Source organism: Pholis gunnellus (assembly GCF_910591455.1).
Source record: "Pholis gunnellus genome assembly, chromosome: 15".
NCBI lineage: Eukaryota > Metazoa > Chordata > Actinopteri > Perciformes > Pholidae > Pholis > Pholis gunnellus.
Window position 1 is genome coordinate 2,060,302 of NC_136542.1, and position 18,843 is coordinate 2,079,144.

Sequence of the window (18,843 nt, forward strand, 5' to 3'; positions counted from 1 at the left end):
CAAATAGATTTTAAATATAACTGGAATGCAGTTTGACATAGAGAAGCTACACATATACTCACGTCAACTTGCCTGCAAGTACATCTATTGGAATAGATTTGGTGAGTACATCGCTGGTTTGTTTCTTGACCAATGTCCATTTATTTTGTGAATTTAACGGTTTGCCTTTAATGGGTGGAGAGAGAGACAGAGCGGGGGGGACAGCTTGTAGAGCCAGCACATCTTCCCGTCTGACTCTGTGAATTAAAGGTTGATTTTGACCACACCAGAGTTGGTGTTACTCGCAACAGTAGAAAGACCAACCAAGATGGTTTTGGTGACACACACCTGCAACCGCCAGCTGTTGGGCTAAAGGTTGACTGTTGGAAAATGTCATCATATCGACAAAACCATAACGTGCATTGCTACAAACATGTTGGTATGCATTTAAACATACTGTTGACACATTCAATATATTTAACTTCTTCCATGTTGAATGCATTTTGAAATATATCTGCACTGGTGTAAGTTTCAGCCTCTTAAGAGCTGCTACGTGTACATTTGTGTCATTTTATGAATGCAAAGAGGGGCGTCACTGACAAACATTCATAATCAGTGAGCAAGTTTCAATCAATGTCAATCATTTTCATTATCGCCACGAGGAGATCAGCCACGTGTCTGCGTGAGTTAATATGTGCGCGCATCTCTTTGTCTGTCCACGGCTAATCTGACACACTGCTGCACCAAATTGCACAACATTTTGGGTGCTTGTTTATGTCTGCATGCTCGAGGACCTCTTGTGGTTGCAGTGAGTCACACCCTTTACTGCCTGCTTGATTCTGCCTTTGATTGATTGCCGACTGCCGACTCCTCGCTCACTACTCTCAACAGGTCTCCAGCTGTTGATGGCAACAAGTGAGACACCGTGCTCACTGTCATTGGTTTGCACGGTGTGTTTTGCTATTAGCTAACAGCTAATGGAACTACATACACACAGCCGCTGCTCTCTGGCCAGAGACAGTTATCACATTCCTTTTTATCGGACGACAGAAGCAGTGCAGACACCTGAACACAATGACAGAGTATCTGTTGTGTGAGAGGAGCGAGTGAAAAACAAGTCTGATACACATGTAGTCTAGACTGAGGGTTAGACAAGTATGGGTTGTATTCATTCAATCAAACATTACAGCAGTGGTCATTGCAGACACACCTGAGATCTGCACTCCGAAACTTCTAGTTTTAGATAGAATTTGTTGATTTTAAGGGAAACTGTAATTTACAATATGTGCAATAAATGAAAAAACCTGTATTACAATGATGTGAGACGAGCTACAGAAAGGTTTCAGCATTCAGATAATATAAAGACCAGTGTCAGTAACAACAGTGTCGGCTGTTAACTGTCCACCGCTCACCATTGTAAAGCTCAATGAAGTCATTCAGGTCACTGACAGTATGAAGAGTCTCACTTGTGATCCAGTCCTCGTTCTCCATCGTCCTCAAAGAAATCAAACAGTTTCTCGCTACAGCGGCTAAAGGTTAGCGGTCATGTTGCGTTCTAGCTCCTTCATGCTGTCTGCTCCTATGAGATGCGACTATGAGACTATTTTCTGCTTTGATATGTTTAACAGCAGGCCACCTTTGGCTTCAGTTCACTTAGAGTCTAATCTTAATCATAGGGAGTCCCCATGAGGACAGAGATCTTATAATTAATTGGGATAATCAAACTAAAGGGAGACCTGACATGAGAAGCACTGTTGATCACTGACCTCCAAACCCACAAACAATTATGAGCGGCACAAACGTTTTCTTGAGTTCCTGACTTGGGAGTTTAGAGGAGGAAGAAACCGGAGAGCTGTGACGAGCTTGAGAGCTGGCCAGAAGAATTATTAACGCATTGGCTGACTGTCACCACAGCGCGTTCCAGTCAGTTCCATCGTGCCACCATGTTAGCATCTATCAGCTCCTACAATGAACCCCTGCTGCTTCAACAGCAGAATTCATTAGAAACACAAATAATGACGCGTTGTAGAACTAGCAAATAAACACACACCACCTCGTTAGAGAAGAAATGCTGTGGTCTAGATATAAAAACTATAATTCATGGTCATCATCAGCAATTTGAGTGTAAGAGTAGCCATGCACCAATCGTGTGTGTCTCATTGAAAAAGAAGGAAACGGGATTCAGTGACATTCACAATGTTGTATCACCAGTTCAAAAATGTCAACAGATTTGTATAGTCTGGTATCTGTTACTTTCTGCTCATCAAATGAATGTTTTTGCACTACCTCCATCACAATACTGTCACAGTTCATCTCGATGGTTGTCGGATCGGTTCAGAACTCAAAAGGGAACCGAGACTTGAACATTCCAGGATCAGTGAAAAACGTGGGCGGTGACAACTCTGTTTGATGGCGTTCGGGTGATGTGGTGTCATCATGCCTCCTGATGTGAGTTTCTATTGGGCCATCTGAGCCGAGTAAAGACCGTAACTTCATTCCATCTCGTGGTTACTCCATGTGGAGTCTCTCAACTAACACTGCTAGCGTGTTAGCAAGCTAACCTCGTATGTTTTGTTGATAGACAACAGACCACAAGTTTGTTTACCGAGCTAGTACCCGTCCAGTTAACCTTTGCACTTTTGTCGAGGCAGCAGATGTACTAGTCCAAATACAACATAGTCGTGTATTAGCAGTGTTGCTTAATATATTGAATTAGCCTGCTAGCCTATTTTCCAGCCAGCTAATAAGAAAAACATGACAACTGCAAAGCCTCCAATTATCTCTGCCAATGTTTTCGGTTTGGTTTGTTTGTTTGTCTGCAGGATTACGGATAAACTCCCGGCCCCCATTCTTATGAAACTATGTGGAAGGTTGAAGCATGGGCCAAAGGAGAACTCATTAGATTTTGGAGCAGGGATCCGAATCACAATTCGTATACATGATGTATTTTGTACTTATTTTAACGTTGCGAGATGGCGGAGGTCTGTGCTCTCCAAATGCCCATCTAGATGCTTTTAGAGCAAATGTATCCTTTACAGCCCGAGTATCTGAACGGTGGCTGATGTTAAGTTTCCCAAAGTGATTCAGAACTACAGTGTATTTCCTGGTGAGAAGACATTTATTTACTTCTCTTATAACAGCAGAGCTCTGCCTTTAGGGGCGAAGCTCTCTTCATTATTTTATTCATACATAACTGACAAAAGGAATAGTCTCTGGACAGAAGCCAAGCTCCACTAACTGTTTTTAAGAAAGCCTATTAGAACCATTTATTTTAAGAGAAGGCAATACATCGTTAAACTATGGGTGACTGAAGAAGTGCATGCATGACTTGGTGTGAAAAGCATTTTCTTCTTATCAAACCTTCACCGGCACTAAGAACAAAGTTTAATAAATAAATAAAAAGAAGACTTTACTGACTTGTGATTTATTTGCTCATAAAAAAAAGTGCTAAATGGACACATCACGGTTCTGAGGAGAACTTATTTTCCAAAGCATCCCACTGTATGATGAGCCAACATCTCTATTCTAGATCGATATCTTACGTTTGACAAACTTGTCAAACTTTCACTACGTAGGTTTTGTGTATTGCTGTAGAAATCCCACTCGGGTGAACATTTCAGATGCTGATAGTAATATCCATTATAGTAGTGTTTCCTTTAAACCAAGTTCTACAGTTAGTTTTGCTGCGAACCAAAAAGTCACAACCATAGAGACAAATAAAAGAACTCACCCATGATGGGATCACTCATGTTGATTCAGCAGGGAACGTTTCCAGTAAACAAACTCTGGAGCATATCAATTTAAACCAGACTTCTCTCATCTATCTGACTCGAAACGTTGCGGATCCATGAAGGAAAACAGTTGTGAAATTAGTTTGAGAATAACTCCAGTCTAACCAGCAAACAGTCCACATTTCAAGCCTGCAGGGACGCAGGTGAGATCAGCTGGGCCACACCTCTTTCAAATCTCACCCATAAAAGATTCAGGCCTGCTGAAACAAGACCTGCAACAAGCTAGTCCTCCTGCAGCCTCCTGGGAAATCTATGCTTCATGAGCTGCACAACGCTGGGAAAATGTGGATAACTCACCTGAAATAACCCAAAGATACTCCTAACCTAACCTAACCGCTAAACTAGCAACGAATCGGGAAAATCAGAGATGATGTGATGTTAAGGTGGAGCATTCTGATTTGACTCTATTTCTATTAGTTATAAAGGTCAATTAAAAATGCATAATTTCAATGACGAGGAATGTTTGGATATCAACACGCCAAATGTTGAAAAGTGAAACCAATGCATCATGTGTTAAAGCTGCATTCTCTCTAGTGTCCACCAGGGGGCGACTCCTCTGGTTGTATAGAAGTCTATGAGAAAATGACTCTACTTCTCTCTTGATTTATTACCTCAGTAAACATTGTAAACATGAGTTTATGGTCTCAATCTCGTTTCAAGTCTTCTTCAATACAGCATGATGTTCATTTAGTAAATGATGGTCCATTTAGAGTCAAACAGACCATAAAGCAGGGGATGCTTTAGGGGCGGGGCTACACAGTGATTGACAGGTCTCTACCAGAGACGTATACGACATCTCTATGTCACTTCTCCTCAGTCCAAATATTGTAACTTCTGTTCATTGATTGTAAAAAAAAACATGGCGACGACCGTAATCCAAGATGGCGAAGCCGAACTCAAGGCTTCAAAACATCAGTCCACAATCCAGTGAGTGACGTCACGATGACTACGTCCACTTCTTACATACAGTCTGTGATCACAACACATCATCAGGTAGACACAACGTGTTTTACCATGTTAGTTATGTTTTATTTCTCATATATTTGGGAATGTGTTCCTCTGAGTTGTTTTTAATCACCCAGAAATTGGCCTTGACCTTTGACCTCCAAACTAATCAGTTCATCCTTCGGTCAGAGTGCACGTTTGTTCAATTTTTAAAGAAATTCCTCATCATGAGCTATCGTGTTCCTGAGTAGACCAGACGGACAAACTGGAACCATTAGCTCAGGCTTTAAAAAAAGCTTTAAAGTTACAATCTTGAAGCTCTCCGCTTCGTTCTCTTTGGCAGCATGTGGTGTGTTTTTTTTTGGGATCTCACTTCCTAACTGTGCACCGCTTGTGATTCTTCCTGAGAAGTTCGCCACAGACACCCAGTTCGTATTACTGACAATACAAAAGGCTTTCATCAATGGGCCACGGCTTCAAACACCATTGTGTGACCTCATCCGCCGATAGATAGTGACCTGTAGTGAAAAGTGCTACAATGATGACGGCGATGATGAATGTTATTATTATTGGAGTAGTTTCACTTGATAACAATCTGGAGTCAGAAAAGTCGACATAAAACGTTTGTTCCCCATAAGAGGCCCCGCGTAGCAATGACGCACTCAACCTTCTCAATCCTTCAATCCGTTTTGACACAGATAATCATTTTGTGAGCATTACATTACAAAACCACATCGCATGTACTTCTAACCCTTCTGATGCAAACCCTCTTTATTGACATTCTTGCATCATTACCACTTTAAACAATACTTTCTCAGTCTTTTTTAACACGCTGGTTTGTCGTGGAGGAGTTAGGCCAACATCATCCATTCTGCACGGTGTGCCAGTTGGGAGTTACATGGTTGGAAAAATAACTTTACAAGGCTTTAATAAAAGAATGATGAAAAATAAAAACACTGTTGAGAGGAAATGTGGGGAGTCATGTGCCCTCTTATGAAACTGCTTGACCTCAGGCATCCATTGGTACCAACCAGGTCACCAGACCGTGCCAGGAAGGAGGCAGAACGACGCTCCAAAGTTAAGCTACATGTTCTATGGTACCCACGAGTCTCCTCTCTCCACATATTTGTGTGCAGAAACCATGCAGTTTCTTTGCATGCAGTATAAACATGTTATTTGAACGGTGTATTTGAATATTTCACAGAAAAAGTACAGCTGAGGCAGAAGAGGATGTTCTCCGTTTTGCAGGTTTTTAGTCATAAATCAAAGTAGAGCTACATTAATAAATCATTTGAATTTATTGCTTTTGATCTTTTTTTATTATACGTTTTGTTTCTTTAATGTCCAAAACATGAGGAAGAAATGTGCATCAAAATTCTCCAGAGCCTCAGGTGACGTCTTCAAATGCGTCTGACCAACAGTCCTTATTAACCTGAAGGTTTTCACTTTACAATGACACAAAACTGAGAAAAGCAACAAAGTTTAATATTTGATAATTACATCGAACAGTAAATCATTTAACTGTAAGTTTCACCATTAATCATTTAGTAACAACAAATATTACTGGATTTTGATATTAAATGCTAAATCTTACAGATAAAGTGACACAGCAGTTAAAACCCAACTTGTAATATGGAGAACTGATTATTCTATGTAGAGGCGGGGGAACAGGATCAAATGACGCCGGCGCAGCTTCGCTTCAAATGCTGAAAACTGCCCTGAGAAGCAGCGCGTTAATGAGCGAGAAACGCGTCTCGCGTCCCTCCCTCCTCCCGCTCCGTCCCTCCGGACGGCTCTTTGTAAAATGACTCACGTCTCTCTGAGAGCAGCGCTTCAGTTTCAGCACATTAAACCGAGAGTGACCTCAAAAAAAAAAAGGGACAAAAGTGAAACAGGACGGATTCACACTGCTCTGCTGAGTGAGACACGGAACGGCTTCATAGTTATTATGCTGCCACGGTAACTGAGGTAAGACATTGAAATCAAGACACGGAGCTTTTCCTTTTTTTTGCAGCTGCATGACCTCAGCCTTCTCCCGGGGCAAGCAGAGACCAGAACACACGAGCCTTCACTCAGTTTAGCACTAACAGCACCACAGTCGCCATAATAACTAAAGCTCAAGTATATATATAGTATATAGCACAGAGAACAATACAGAAACTAAAGTGATGTTAAAGTAGGAAACACCGTGCTGTAGTGTGGAGAGACTGACCCTGCAGCAGCATGTGGACGTTGTCGATGTCCAGGGGGATGGGCCCCCTCTCCACCAGATCATCTCTGCAGTAGAAGTCTGACGACATGCTTTCTCATCCGCAGCCTCCCGGCAGCATGGCACCACTCTGACAGAAGGAGATAGAAGTCAGTGTTATTGCAGTCCAGTGCAGCTTAAAGAGGGACGCGTAACGTCAACCTCTCATTAGAGGTGTGATGACACCGTGTTCAACAAGTCTGGCTCTTAAAGCGGACTTCCTGTCCAAAAGAAATGCCAAACTATCAATTCAGTTCCTGCTACTCAATCAAGATGATCACAAGTAATATATTCTTTTATTTATCTCAAAACTAGAATCACTTGATTTAATCACGGTGGCATTGTTGCCATAATGACTTTCAGGCTAAGTCAGATCAACACTACGCACAAACAAAATCACATTTCTAAGTATAGTAATGACGTCTGCACCATTTGAGACATTGCATTTAAAAGCATGCATGAAACAATGAAACAGTAAATGATCATAACAGCATAGATTTAAAAAATGCAAAGACAGAATTTCCCAAAATATTGTGGGACTGCAACCAGTATCATCCCAGGTTATGTTGCATGACTTACAAACAACAACATGCACAACAATATGTAGCGTTCGTCTCAGACCAATCAGTGTCATTTAAAAAATACGGAGCACTGACAATAACTGCATGAACCTTCTTTAAACTCCCGACAGTCCGATCTGTGAGCGGCCGATAGATGGACGGAGTAGACCAATCTAAAGACGTTTCATTGTTATTTTATTGTTGATTTAACGGGAACAATGCACAAGACATTTATTACATGTGTAATCACATCATCATCATAACAATGATGGAAAACCTCCTGGATTAGCAGCTTCTAATCTTCTGCGCCCACAAACAGACCAAAGATAACTGTGTAAACTGCTTTTGTTGAAAAAGTCTAAAAGTGCTTTACAGAGCAACAAAGGGGTGAAGACCATTGTCACGGTTAACAAACACGGATCACACAAAGGAAAGGAAAAAGCCCAACAGGTTCACGAGACCTTGAGTTTAACAGTTGCATCATTAAAGACAAAGAAAGCCCTTTTTCAACAAACTTCTAAAACACAGTTTGGGGCGAGTTGATCATGTTTTCTGGAGCAACGAGAGACGTTGTGTCAGAGCTGGATGGAGGCTGCTGGGTGCTGCTCTGTGGTTCCTCCTGTGCTGTCTTGCCCTGCGATATGAATAAGTGAACTGAGAGAAATGCGTGACATTTAGACATCTTTCCAAATCTGCCTGCCTAAACAAATCACAGCGTGAACAAAGAAATAAAGGCGCCTTTGATTTGACCAGAAAGTCTTTTTCTTCCTGCCGATCACAAACATGACTGACAGCTCAGGAGGACGGACAGGTGAGCGAGGCTAAAATAAAACACTGTGAAATGGCAAAAGGCCTCTTTAATATGTCAGAGCAAATGTCAGAGCAGGCCAGAGAGTTAACCTGCATCTACTGCCAAAGGGGCGGGATCTCATTCAAGCAACAAATCAGTTCTGTTTTATTAGCTTCCTGATGCCTCGCCTGCCTGTAGCAGTGAACAAGTGCACAGCTGTTTATACAAGTGCAGCACTCGTTGCTAGAGGAAGACAAATATGGGGCCATGAAAGGTCAAAGCTTTATGTTACATCATCAGGCTAAAGGAGGACAACGAAGACATAATGAAGTGTTTTATAAATCATTAAAAACTAAAAAGGCTCAAGAGGATTTGTCTTGATGTTCCTTTTTTGTCTGCATCTGGAGTCAGAAGTGCGTTAACATCCAGGTTTAGACGGTGATGGGATGTGTGCGATTATTCAACGCAGTGCAGAAGTAAACATCAGTTTCCTTTTGCAATACGATCAAACATTCAACCAAACAACTTCACTGAAACCTGTCAACCACAACAACATCAATGGTACGGCCTGTCTGCACAGTCAAGGACACTGCAGGCAAAGTTAAGTCTTTTAATTTAGACTCAGACCACATTGCTGACACACTTTGTGTAAAGAAAGGCTGCTGCACAACGGCAAGAGCTCAGTCCCTCTGAGTCCTGAGTGCCAGGAACACAACATGGCGCCAAGAGTTCATAAATATAAGTTTTATCGCAGAGAATCAGATGAGTGATCAGCAAAACCTCGAATTTGAAAAATAAGAAACGATATTACATAAACAAGACCGTACAAGGTCACTAGAGAGGCTGGTGTGTCAGTCTGTGTTCCTATAACTGGCTTTAAATAACGCCGTCCCCTCATCAATTACATTCCTGTAAAACTATAATAAGATGAAAGAGATCGTGTGCAAAACAGATACACTATTTCAAATGACTGGCAAGTCAACTAAAGTACTTAATAATGTCAAATGAAATAACTTGATTAGCCGAATGGTCACAATATCATCTGTCCTTCAAGTGCACTAAAACAAAACCAGGAGGTCAGTCCCATGCTGCTGAGTCCTGCAGAAGAAACATGTGCAAGACGTGGACGACCTCCGACATTAATGCATGCACACGGACACACACATTGTGTATGTGGGGGTGAAACCGCTATAGCACGGCATCTGAGCTATCCCAAGGCTTCATGTCAGCTGCTGACAGGGAGACCGGGCTGGGGGGGGAGGTGAGATGAGAGAGAGAGTGGACAAGGGAGAGAGTCAGAGAGGGAGGGAGGTAAGGAGAGAGGCGGGTTACACTTTTCTTTTCAATTCGAACTTTTGTCATCCGATCACGTCAAGTCTGTGCGCTCCGAGATCAGATCTCCATTGAATTGGGATCCTGTTGAATTGCTGCTGATGAAAACACAACATTTCTTAATTTTGCAGCTTCAAAATAAAAGCTTTAAAAAAAAACTGGGTGACTTTTATTGTGAAGAATTTGTAGTAAAATCTGTTCATCATCGAATTAGCGAATATTCTTCAATATTACAAGTCTACTACTGCTGCAGGGAGGAAGAGTAAGCAGCAGAAATAACGTGGGGCTTTTATTGTGAAGAATCTGTGGGGGAAAGAAAAGCCGACGCTCCTTTGACCACGAAACATTAACAAACACTATCAGATCAGACAGGTCACATTGAAGCGTGGACACACGCATGCGGACACAGCTGAGTTACGACCTGCAACAACAAGACCCACCGAGGGTCACGAATGGGGAGCTGCCACGGGACTCTAGGTCTTCACTTACTGAGTAGGACACCTTGTAGTTTGTAATGCGTTGTTGCATTTGTCTGATAACGTCAGACTCTAGAATAACAAGAACATTATGAGTATGAGACAGAATGGAGAGCCAGCCAAAGTCACAAGTCTCTCCTGTCGGCTCTAATTGTAGCAGCGAGGCAGAGGGCAGTGAAACACACGGCACAGGGAGGGGGGACGTCATGAGACCACGACACCGGCAGTAAACGCTTTTCAAATATATACTCGTGCACGTATGCATCCAGCTGAGGTGCACACGTTACTATTGTTTACAGCACTAGCCTGTGGGGAGGCTGGAGGAGGAGAAAATGGAGCGACGTTCACACCTCAAAGCTGCAAGTCAGCTGATTTAACAGTCCAGATCACCTAACAGCAGGTTCACAAGAGCTACATGTCTCATTGTATGTTTGTTATGAAGAAATTCCCAAGCTCCTCCAACACATGTAGCACCCATCCCATAACATCCCAATCCTCTAGTGAAGAATGAAATGGGAGAACTGAACTGAAGACGGAATTGAGTGAAACTGTTTGAGTGTAACTAAACTGAATTGAAGTATTAAAATGTAACCGACACAATCCAGAAGTGATTTGAAGTCCTCTGGACGAACGCTCTGACATCCACGAGATGTAAACAAACACCTGCGGAAACCACATCTACCACATCCACCACATCCACCACATCCACCACATCCACCACATCCACCACATCCACCACATCCACCACATCCACCACATCTACCGCGTTCCCTCGCAGCTTCAGGTTTGACAATGACAACAACTTCCTCTGGTTCCTTCCTCCTCAATGTCGATGTCATGACTCACTTTGCTGCAACAACAACAACTCTCTCCGTCCCTCACCGGTTCTCTCTGAATGATTTCCAGCAGGTCTTTGTCAAAGCTCGGGCAATAAATCAACAGCGTGTGTGTTGCTGAACCTGTCACACAGAGTGTTCCCAGACACACCCTGGAAGATCTGAAGATAGTGAAAGATTTCATTTCACCGTAAACGCAACACAGACGTTTGTGTTGGAGGCAGACTTTCAGTGCATGATATCTGGACATCATCATGAGGTCACTGAGATATATTTGGGTTGAGCTTTACCAAAACAAACATTTATCTTGGTGCCATTTCTCACCCTATTTTTGGATGGATTCTTATAATTTTACACAAGAAAATCAGCTAACAATGTGAAGTCACGTGCAGAAAGTTAGTCATAGTCCCGACCCAGCCTTTCCAGAATGGTCTTGATCCGAACCTTCTGGCCAGCAGCCTGCTGCTCCAACCTTTGGGCTGGGTCACAGCACCATGCATAGCGGGCTGCATGTCTAATCCAGTGTGCTTAGCAGAATGACTGTCAGGTCACTACAGTCACCATCTGCATAGGTGGGTTGTATCAATGTTGTTCATCTGCTTTAGCAGCGGGGAAGCGTGCATTGACCCATCAAAGCACTCCTCATGAAACAAAGTGGGAAGCAGGTGATTGTGTGTTGATGATAATGAGGGGTGATGCTATAAAATGCCCTTTTAAATAGATTGAAGATGTAATTAAATAATCTATTAGTACATGATTTGACATTAACATCTCATTCTTTCTGCTGAATCTGACCCTATCACTGCTTTATATCATCGAGTGTACAAAGTGCCTCCCCTGTGACTGCAGGAATGTGAGATAGCGTCGCTGTTATGAAGCTGTCAGGAGACAGAAATAGCAGCAGGGAACACGTGTGTGTGTACGGCTGCTTTCAGATCAGCTCAGTTGAGCCGTGTAATGAGTCCTTGAGGAAGAACAGAGGACTCTTGTTTTAATAACGCACACAACAAGCGGCTGCCCTGCAGGTTTAACAAGCCTGTAATGAGGAATCAGTCTTTGAAAAAACAAACAGAGGGAAACACGAGGGGTTGATCACGATCACATCATGATACCTGAGATCAACTACAGCAGGACTGTAGACCTTCAACACAAATAACGCAGCCAAGAGACAATGCATGCTTTACAACGGCACGTAGTGTTTGTTGGTGTTAAAGTAAATAAAGAAAGTGAGCTGTACTTACATGCAGTTTTGTGGGGAATGAAAGATGCAGCACAGATGCAGGTCCGGACAATAATGATTCCCAGTGTGGAGGAACAGATTTTGCTCTGTAGTAGTTGGTGGAGATGAAACCTGAAGCGCAGTTTGACAGATCTGCAGTCTGCAGAGCTCCAGAGGCCGGGCCGGACTGTTACCGGAGAAGCCGGAGCCATACCGGTGCCGAGCAAAGAGAAAAAAAAAACTCACTGGGAGACTAAATATAGAAACCAGTCAGGGTTCAACACACACAAGCCCCCCGATCCAGTTTGGCACCGGTGGCTGTCACCCGAGCTAGAAGTGCAGCCCCAACAAGTGCAAGTGCACAAGTTTAATGTCAGCTGAGCTCAAACCTGGGAACCCGAACGCAACTTTGTTCTTCTCTCGTTCATTCACACGATTGAAACAGAATATAAACTTCAGAGAAGACACAGAAAAGCGTCTAATTGAGGACAAATGTTGTTTAATAAAAAGGCCGGCTGAACGTAGTATTACAATCCGTATGTCCGAGTAGTGAAAGAAATAAAATATCTAAAATAGAACAATGAAAAATATAAGAATGATGTGAAAATAAAGTAAAAGTAAAAATCAATTCAAGCTCTATTAATTAGTACAATCTTGCACCTTTTCAATGAATGTATTTCATCAACAATATAACTGAAATTCATGACAAAAATGTGTCTGAATGTTAAATAATTCTCCCAGGGAATCTTTGGGAGTTGTCACACAAGAAGGAAGTGATGCATTTTAGGCTGAAACGATAGAAAATGATCACGTTCAATGTAAAACAAGAAAAATGAACTGATGAGGAGCAAAGTGATCACAAAGTATGCAACATTAGAAGAAAGGCATCACAGCAAGAACTGACTGAACTCCTGCAACATGGTGCACACGGTGCAGTCCTCAAAGGTCACAGGTGAGGATCAATACTACAAGTGAGCACCAGAGGTCAGCACAACATCATGCTACTGCTGAGCCGTCTCAGTGTTTGAGTCTGTATTCATACATTCGATCAACATTCTGTTTCTGTTGCATAATGAGCTGTTCAGTGTTCCCAACATCTGTGACTGCAGGCTGCTGGGCTGCTCCACTGGGGCTAATGGGGGGATAGTGCCTTGCCCGAGCTCAGTTCACATCAACGAAGAGACGCAAAACAACGACAAAGAGACACAAGACAACTACAAAGAGACACAATACAACTACAACGAGACACAAGACAACTACAAAGAAATATAAAACTACAAAGAGAAACAAGACAACTACAAAGAGACACAAGACAACTACAAAGAGACACAAGACAACTACAAAGAGACACAAGACAACTACAAAGAGATACAAGACAACTACAAAGAGACACAAGACAACTACAAAGAGATACAAGACAACTACAAAGAGACACAAGACAACTACAAAGAGACACAAGACAACTACAAAGAGACACAAGACAACTACAAAGAGACACAAGACAACTACAAAGAGACACAAAACGACCACACAGAGACAGCAGACGTCTACAAAGAGACACAAGACAACTACAAAGAGACACAAGACAACTACAAAGAGACACAAGACAACTACAAAGACACACAAAAGTACCACAAAGACACATGTAGGAGAGGTGGTGGGGCCTTATGCATGTCTGTGCCCATTGTCTCATAACCCGGGAGATTGTTTTTGTTGTTTCCACGATGACGAAGGAATCGTCCAGCTCGTCATTGAAGCTGTTTTTTGAGATGTACTCAGTATATATATATATATATATATTCTAATGGGATCTTATCTCAAGAGTTGGCTGAAGTATTCGGACTCTTGCCATCGCTTATGCAAGACACTGGCCTCAGACCTGGAGCTGGTTCTTCAAACAAATTAATGAATTAAACTAAGTATTTCCACATAAAAGCTAATGAAGTAATGACAAAAGAAGCTCAAACTTGAAGAGAAAATCTTTCATTTGAAAGTGGCCAGTAATTGCAGCGTAGAGCAGGAGTGTGGAAATCCAGGCTTACTTCCTTTTGTACTGGATTACAATTAGCGTCCTCGTAATCCTCCCTGTTATCCAATGACACGCATCCTGCTCCTCCACAGCCTGCACACTGTTCAATAACGGCCTCCAGACGGGACAGGGCGTCTGAGAGGAGCGTGAACCCGGCGCCCCGGCTCAGCCTCCTCAACCTTTTCTTTTTCCTCTAATCTAACTTTAATTGCTTGGCCTCAACTTTCAACTTTACTTTAACAAAAAAAAAAAGGAAGATTCATTTCCTGAGCTACTTGAGAGCAGTTCTGCTCCGGTTGGCTCCACACGTTGCCCACAGGGCCCCCCCCCCCCCGCACGAAAGGTAATTTCTTGATGAGGTGCTTACTCACCCAAATCAATTCTTCCCCTTTCTTCACATCTCCTCCTCCTTCTCCTCCTGTCTCCTCCGAGGACTGACACATGCATCCTTTTTCACTACAAAAAAAAGGACATAATGAAAAGGATGGTGAAATAAAGCAAGTGTCAGAGCTCAGGGGTGAAGTCATTACAGCCGGCATGTGAGAACAGGAGCAGGGTCTGACGGTGGAGCCGGCTAATTGAGCTCGGATGATTGAGTAGACACAGGTAGGCACTGTGTGTGAGTATGTTGCCCCCCCCCCCTCCCCCTCCGTGTGGATGAGTATGAACAAAAGGGCAGACTCTTTTTTCCCCTAATCAAGCTAATGGAGTGGTAACAAGCCGGTGGGTGAACTAAATGAGCAGCGACAGGTAGAAGGGCCTCCAGGGGATGTGTGTGGGGGGGGGGGGGGGGGGGGGGGACTGAGTGGCAGCACACAAGATGATAAAAAGGCCTCGGCTCCTCCCGTCAGATCCATTAGCAGGTGGTTCAGGTCTGAGGAGCGTTCGGGGACGAGGACCGCGGTTCTTGTTTTCCATCCACACGACCACCAGAGAGGAGCTTCAGAGCCGACGCACTGCAGGCGTCAGACGGGCTGAACTGTCTCGTGACATTTGCATTTCATTGCAGGAATTCAAGAGTTCACAGATGACCCAACAGAGACAGAAGTCACAATGGTGAGTGAATTCTGCTTTACTGCTTCTTATAGAGTGCTGTTCTTCCCCGGTTGTTTACCTGTTTGCCCAGCTGTTGTGTTAGTGTGATGTCCAAATTTCCTTTATTTTTTGTAGAAACGTGACACGATCAAAAGCTTTTGGTGATGTTTTTCACCCCATCCGCTGTTTCCGAGGTGAAGAATGGACTCAGCTTTTAAAGCTACATGAGTCTTTGACCTTTTAACTGTATTTAAATGTCCTTTTATGTTTCTTTTGCACTTTGTCTTTTCATGTTTTGTCGCTGAAGTGCGATATAAATAAACTTTCCTCGACTTATCAGAAAAAAGAAAGAATAAAATGTAGCATTTATCTGTTGTCAAAGATCCATATGCTAATATGACCAAACGCTCTTTAACGTCACACGTCGGCTTATTGAACAGCAGCATCAGCTGCAGTCTGGCTTTAGAGGACGGAGACCCGGATCCAAGTCCATCCAAGTCCACCCGGGGTCTATTTTCCTTTGAAGTTTGTCTAAAACCAGCTGAGTGTTAAAGAAGCTTCAACAGCAGAATCTCATGAACAACATCTACAATAAACAGCTTATATCATACGTGTAGAAGCTTATAATAACTGACAGACACAAGAAAACTAGTTTCGTATGGTCTTGAACGAGACTCCGTGACGTAACAGACCTCAGAATGCATCAGACGATCTGTGGTTCAGAAAGCCATGAAATATTACTGATTCCTGCAAAAGAACACTCCTTTTCTTTTTAGTCCAAGGCCTGGAGCTGGTTGGCATTCTGTCTCTGTTCTGCTTTAGTGCCCTTGAGCAAGTCACTGACACCTTTCCAGCCTATTTTAAACCTGTTTTTCTTCTTTTTTTTTTACCTGAAGCTTAAAAACCCTCCTGAACACACCAGGCTTTAAAGGTGCTTGTGTTGTGTTGCCTCTCTAACCTTCAGGAGGCCTGGACTGCTGCTGCTGCTGCTGCTGCTGCTCTGGATCTCTCTGCAGCCAGACTCCCTCCACCGGGCGTCAGCCGTCAAGCTGCGGCGCTTCATCGGCTGCGCTGTCCGCGAGTTCACCTTCCTGGCCAGGAAGCCCGGCTGCGGGGGGGTGCACGTCACCACCGACGCCTGCTGGGGGCGCTGTGAGACCTGGGAGGTAAGCAGGGGAGGAGGGGGGGGAGACAGGTTACTGTACACACAGAGAGGAGAGGTGACTCAAAGCTGACATCTTTACACAAGAGTCTGGAGAAGAAAAAGATTAAATGTAGAGTCAGAGAGTCAAATACACAGAGAGAGAGAGACAGTACAGAGAGGGGGGGGGTCCTCTTTCCTCCCTCCACATGAGGTCAGAGCTAGGTCCCACATACAGTAGATAGATGCATAAATATTAGAACAGACACATCCATGTCAGACGTCTGAGGAAAAACCCATTCTGTGTTCATAATAAGTGACTTTTTCGTCTGAGTGAAATCTATAAATCTTGCACGAGGCCGGAGGAGGACGGGAGGAGGGCCTGTGGAGCAGCTCGCACTGAAAATTGAGTTAACGTTCTGCAAGAATGAGAAAAAGGCGGCGGTGGAATCCAGAGATTCTTAATGCGGCAGCGGCCTTCTCAACAATACCGCGAGTGCATAAACGACACAGGATTTCATAACGTTGCCGCATTCTGATTACAAAAAGGAAAAACCTTTTGGAATCTCAAGTTTCATCTGCTGCATTGTATTCAGTGACAAGAGGCATTAGGAGGCTCATGGCTCTCTGTGCTTTGTTATTGCGGTGGAGCCGCTGCTGTGTGCAGGAGGCCCGAGCTGAGCTTTGTGATACTCTGTGGATTCCTCTCGGGGGGGGGACACAGTGGAGGGAGTCAATGTCTCGCTTTAAGGACAAACAGGTTAGAAGGGGGTCTCTAATTACAACCTCCAGCTTCTGTGCACCCAAGTTATGATTTTAAATTTTAAATGACTGCAACAGCAGAATTAGATTAAATCCCTGGAACGCCGACACCACAAGCAATTAATAGAAGCTCTGCAGATGTGTCTCACATCTCCCTCCTAACGCGGCTTCACCGGAGGTTCACTGTGTGCAAATCACGATGAGCAAAACAAATGACTTTGTTTCAAAAATGAAAAGTCTAATGAGGTGGATTTGTTTCCACGTCGGGTTACTGTGACACGAGAAGTCATTAGAGGTAAACCGGTGAAGCTTTAGACCACTAGAGGTGCTGGAGAGCAGATCTCTTGATGAGCGGGTGATCTTTTCTAGTTTTGTTTATTACGGACGTTTAATATATCTATGTATTTATTTACCAGGACGGTGCACATTCATTTTAGTTTCCACCTTAATGTGCCATAGTTAGCATGAGAGCTACTTTCCGTCTGTGGTCACTATGATTTAGTGGCCTAATATCAGAACAATGCTCCAGCAAACAATATAGTACAACACTGTACAATACAACAATATTCAAAACAATAGAATACATGAATACATTACCAATGTAGCAGATATGTTACAACAACATATAAACTCAAATACACACAATAATAAAGCTTACTACACCTAATCTATTTAATGGTTTTGTACAGTCCCCTTTAGATGTATACACAGGAAATTACAAAGAAAAATAAAAAATATATGAATAAAGTGGCAAATAAAAATAATCGTATTTGTTATTTTATACATTAATGGTGCAGTTAATGTATGGAGGCTATAAACCTATAATATTTGTTTAAAGCCCAGCTAGTTTACACCAAACTCTGTAGAGAAGAATGAAACGTCCAGAACCAACATCAGCAACAACAGAGCATCATCAAAGTTGAGGAGAAAAGGTTGTTCAGACTATTCTGTTGTCTGTTTGTATGAGCAGAAGCCCGTCCTGGACACTCCCTTCATCGAGTCCTACCAGAGGGTCTGTACCTACAACGAGACGCGTCTGGTCTCTGTGAAGCTGCCCAACTGTCTGCCAAACGTGGAGCCCACCTTCACCTACCCCGTGGCCCTGAGATGTGACTGTGGAGTCTGTCTGACCAGCACCACCGAGTGTATAACATCTGTCTGAACCAACACCACCGAGTGCATAACATCTGTCTGAACCAGCACCACCGAGTGCATAACATCTGTCTGAACCAACACCACCGAGTGCATAACATCTGTCTGAACCAACACCACCGAGTGCATAACATCTGTCTGAACCGACACCACCGAGTGCATAACATCTGTCTGAACCGACACCACCGAGTGCATAACATCTGTCTGAACCAGCACCACCGAGTGCATAACATCTGTCTGAACCGACACCACCGAGTGCATAACATCTGTCTGAACCAACACCACCGAGTGTCTAACATCTGTCTGAACCAGCACCACCGAGTGCATAACATCTGTCTGAACCAACACCACCGAGTGCATAACATCTGTCTGAACCAACACCACCGAGTGTCTAACATCTGTCTGAACCAGCACCACCGAGTGCATAACATCTGTCTGAAACGACACCACCGAGTGCATAACATCTGTCTGAACCAGCACCACCGAGTGCATAACATCTGTCTGATCAGCACCACCGAGTGTCTAACATCTGTCTGAACCAGCACCAC

General features: G+C 43.4%; 2 protein-coding genes across 11 annotated transcripts in view; one reads left to right on the forward strand and one right to left on the reverse strand.

Moving 5' to 3' along the window:
• The window catches only part of syne2b (spectrin repeat containing, nuclear envelope 2b), a 91,238-nt gene extending 78,932 nt beyond the window's left edge, over positions 1–12,306 (reverse strand). For 9 of the 10 annotated variants that reach the window (XM_079174770.1, XM_079174774.1, XM_079174778.1 and 6 more), the window contains exons 1-2: positions 12,199–12,306; positions 6,928–7,054 (exon numbers count right to left, since the gene is read on the reverse strand). In XM_079174770.1, the coding sequence (XP_079030896.1) occupies positions 6,928–7,015 (88 nt within the window). In that variant the 5' untranslated portion in view covers positions 7,016–7,054; positions 12,199–12,306. Of the gene's footprint in view, positions 1–3,709; positions 3,788–6,927; positions 7,055–12,198 lie in introns of those variants that run through there. The other variant, XM_079174773.1, reaches the window with a different exon arrangement.
• A 788-nt stretch (positions 12,307–13,094) lies between these two features.
• On the forward strand, positions 13,095–18,305 carry gphb5 (glycoprotein hormone subunit beta 5; the record flags this gene model as incomplete). The annotated part of the gene is made up of 3 exons (XM_079174650.1): positions 13,095–13,147; positions 16,205–16,406; positions 18,114–18,305. 3 exons carry the CDS (start codon positions 13,095–13,097, stop codon positions 18,303–18,305), a joined length of 447 nt encoding a protein of 148 aa, XP_079030776.1.
• Positions 18,306–18,843: the final 538 nt, after the last annotated feature.